General features: G+C 50.0%; 1 protein-coding gene across 1 annotated transcript in view; it reads left to right on the top strand.

Annotated features, from left to right (window-relative positions):
* Positions 1–1,417: 1,417 nt before the first annotated feature.
* Positions 1,418–2,500, top strand: part of LOC113804754 (protein krueppel) — a gene marked incomplete at its 5' end in the record, with an annotated part of 6,256 nt that continues 5,173 nt past the window's right edge. The window contains 1 exon segment of the mRNA XM_070138685.1: positions 1,418–1,654. Within this exon segment, the coding sequence (XP_069994786.1) occupies positions 1,418–1,643 (226 nt within the window).

The raw sequence follows: 2,500 nt of genomic DNA, 5'->3' as shown, positions 1-2,500 counted from the left end.
TAGGTAAATGAAAAAAGGTAAGATTGAAGAAATTGTGAAAAATTAAACGAAAGGAAATAAGAATAAAAAGAAGGAAAAGATGAATAAGATAAGAAATGTAAGAGTAAATATATAAATGAAAAAGGTATGGAAGATTGAAGAAAATTGTGAAAAATTAAAGAAAGGAAATAAAGATAAAAGGAACGAAAAGAAATATTATACAGAAAAAAAGAGAAAATTCAAATAAATAAATAAAAACAAAGCAGTCACGAAATAGAAGAATCGAAATATGTAACAAGATGAATATATTTACGCATTGTAAATAGGTGTATAAGGGCGGGAAGGGGAGGAGAGACGGAGGGAGGAAGGGGGAGGAGAGAAGGAGGGAGGAAGGGGGAGGAGAGAAGGAGGGGCGCTCTCTTGAGTATATTTAGTATTGTTGATGTTATCGTTAGCATCGTTGTTTTTCTTTGTTTTTATGATTATTTCTGGCATCAGAATGTTGAAGGGTAGTCCTGTTTTTGTTTTTATTGTTATTTTTGTATGTTATTTTTTATATTTTTTTATGATTGGTATCATGAGCTATGGCATTATTTTTATGGTTGCTGTAATAGCAGTCGTTATTCAGTAGTTGTTCATCACTCATTAATCATCACTCGCCTCTCATCACTCACCTATCTATATATTTATATATATATCATATTCACTTCTCATCACTCACCACTTCCCACTCAAAACACCTCTCATCACTCATAACTCACCACTCATTACTCACTACTCCATCACTCATAACTCAACACTCATCACACATTACTCACTACTCACCACTCATCACAAACGTCCCTACGCCCTCACATAGTTCCCGCCCGTGTCGCCTCACGCCCGCGGACCTGTCAACCGTCGGAGGCCACGTGATCGAGACTTCGAACCCACACCTACTGGGGCCGAGGGTAACGCCAACTCTGTGTGGCCTGGTTGGAGATTTTTTTTTTGGGGGGGGGTTATTTATTTATTTATTTGTTTGCTTATTTATTTGTCTGTTTAGTTATTTGTTTACTTTGTTTGTTTAGGTATTCCTTTGGTTTATTTTTATTTTGGAAAAGTTCTCACGGGACTATGTTTTTCTTTTATTTATTTTTTATTTATTGAATTATTTTTTATTCATATTTATCTGTTGTTATTCATTCCTTTGAGAAAGAGGATTAGAGTCTCTTTTTGGGGTGCAAAGAGGGTCCTAAAATCCACTTTGAAGAGGGTCCCCAGGAGAGATTTTCGGGGAGGGGGCCCCCAGTCCCCCCCTTTTTCACGTCGGGGCCCCGCGCCAGCACTCGGGGCCCGGGGGAGGGGAGGGGGAGGAGGCGCCAGCACTTGGGGCCCGGGGGAGGGGAGGGGGAGGAGGTTGCAGAGTAGAGTTGCTGAGTTGAGTCTTGCTGTTGCAGGTGGGAGGGTTGCTGGCTGGCGGCGCGTCCGGCCAACCCAAGACGCTCAGTTGCTCGGTCTGCGGCAAGGCCTTTAGCGGTCGCTCGCGCAAGCAGGGGCTCATGCGGCACATGCGCACGCACACGGGGGAGAAGCCCTACGCGTGCCCGCACTGCCCGCACCGCGCCAACATGCGCCATAACCTCCGCACGCATATCTTCGCCGTCCACGACGTCCTGTGCTGAGGCCCCCCAAGGTCTTCTTGTGCCTTCGCCCCCTCTCCTCTCCTCGCCTTCTCTCCCTTCTTCCTTCGCCCCCTCTCCTCTCCTCGCCTTCTCTCCCTTCTTCCTTCGCCCCCGCTCCCTTCTTCCTTCGCCTTCTCTCCCTTCTTCCTTCGCCCCCTCTCCTCTCCTCGCCTTCTCTCCCTTCCTCCTTCGCCCCCTCTCCTCTCCTCGCCTTCTCTCCCTTCTTCCTTCGCCCCCTCTCCTCTCCTCGCCTTCTCTCCCTTCTTCCTTCGCCTCCTCTCCTCCCCTCGCCTTCTCTCCCTTCTTCCTTCGCCCCCTCTCCTCTCCTCGCCTTCTCTCCCTTCTTCCTTCGCCCCCTCTCCTCTCCTCGCCTTCTCTCCCTTCCTCCTTCGCCCTCTCTCCTCCCCTCGCCTTTTCTCCCACTCGCCTTCTCTCCCTTCTACCTTCGCCCCCTCTCCTCCCCTCGCCTTCTCTCCCTACTTCCTTCGCCCCCTCCCCTCTCCACGCCTTCTCTCCCTTCTTCCTTCGCCCCCTCTCCTCCCCTCGCCTTCTCTCCCTTCTTCCTTCGCCCCATCCCCTCTCCTCGCCTTCTCTCCCGTCTTCCTTCGCCCCCTCTCCTCCCCTCGCCTTCTCTCCCTTCTTCCTTCGCCCCCTCTCCTCTCCTCGCCTTTTCTCCCGCTCGCCTTCTCTCCCTTCTTTCTTCGCCCCCTCTCCTCCCCTCGCCTTCTCTCCCTTCTTCCTTCGACCCCTCTCCTCTCCCCGCAGTCTCGCCTTTTCTCCCTTCTTCCTGCTTCCCCTTTCTCTTCTCTTCACCTCCTCCTCCTCTTCGATCGTACTCCCTTTAACCCCTCTCTCCT

Source organism: Penaeus vannamei, chromosome 24 (assembly GCF_042767895.1).
Source record: "Penaeus vannamei isolate JL-2024 chromosome 24, ASM4276789v1, whole genome shotgun sequence".
Lineage (NCBI taxonomy): Eukaryota > Metazoa > Arthropoda > Malacostraca > Decapoda > Penaeidae > Penaeus > Penaeus vannamei.
The sequence above is the reverse complement of the archived record's forward strand: the minus strand, read 5'-3'. Positions and strand labels throughout refer to the sequence as shown.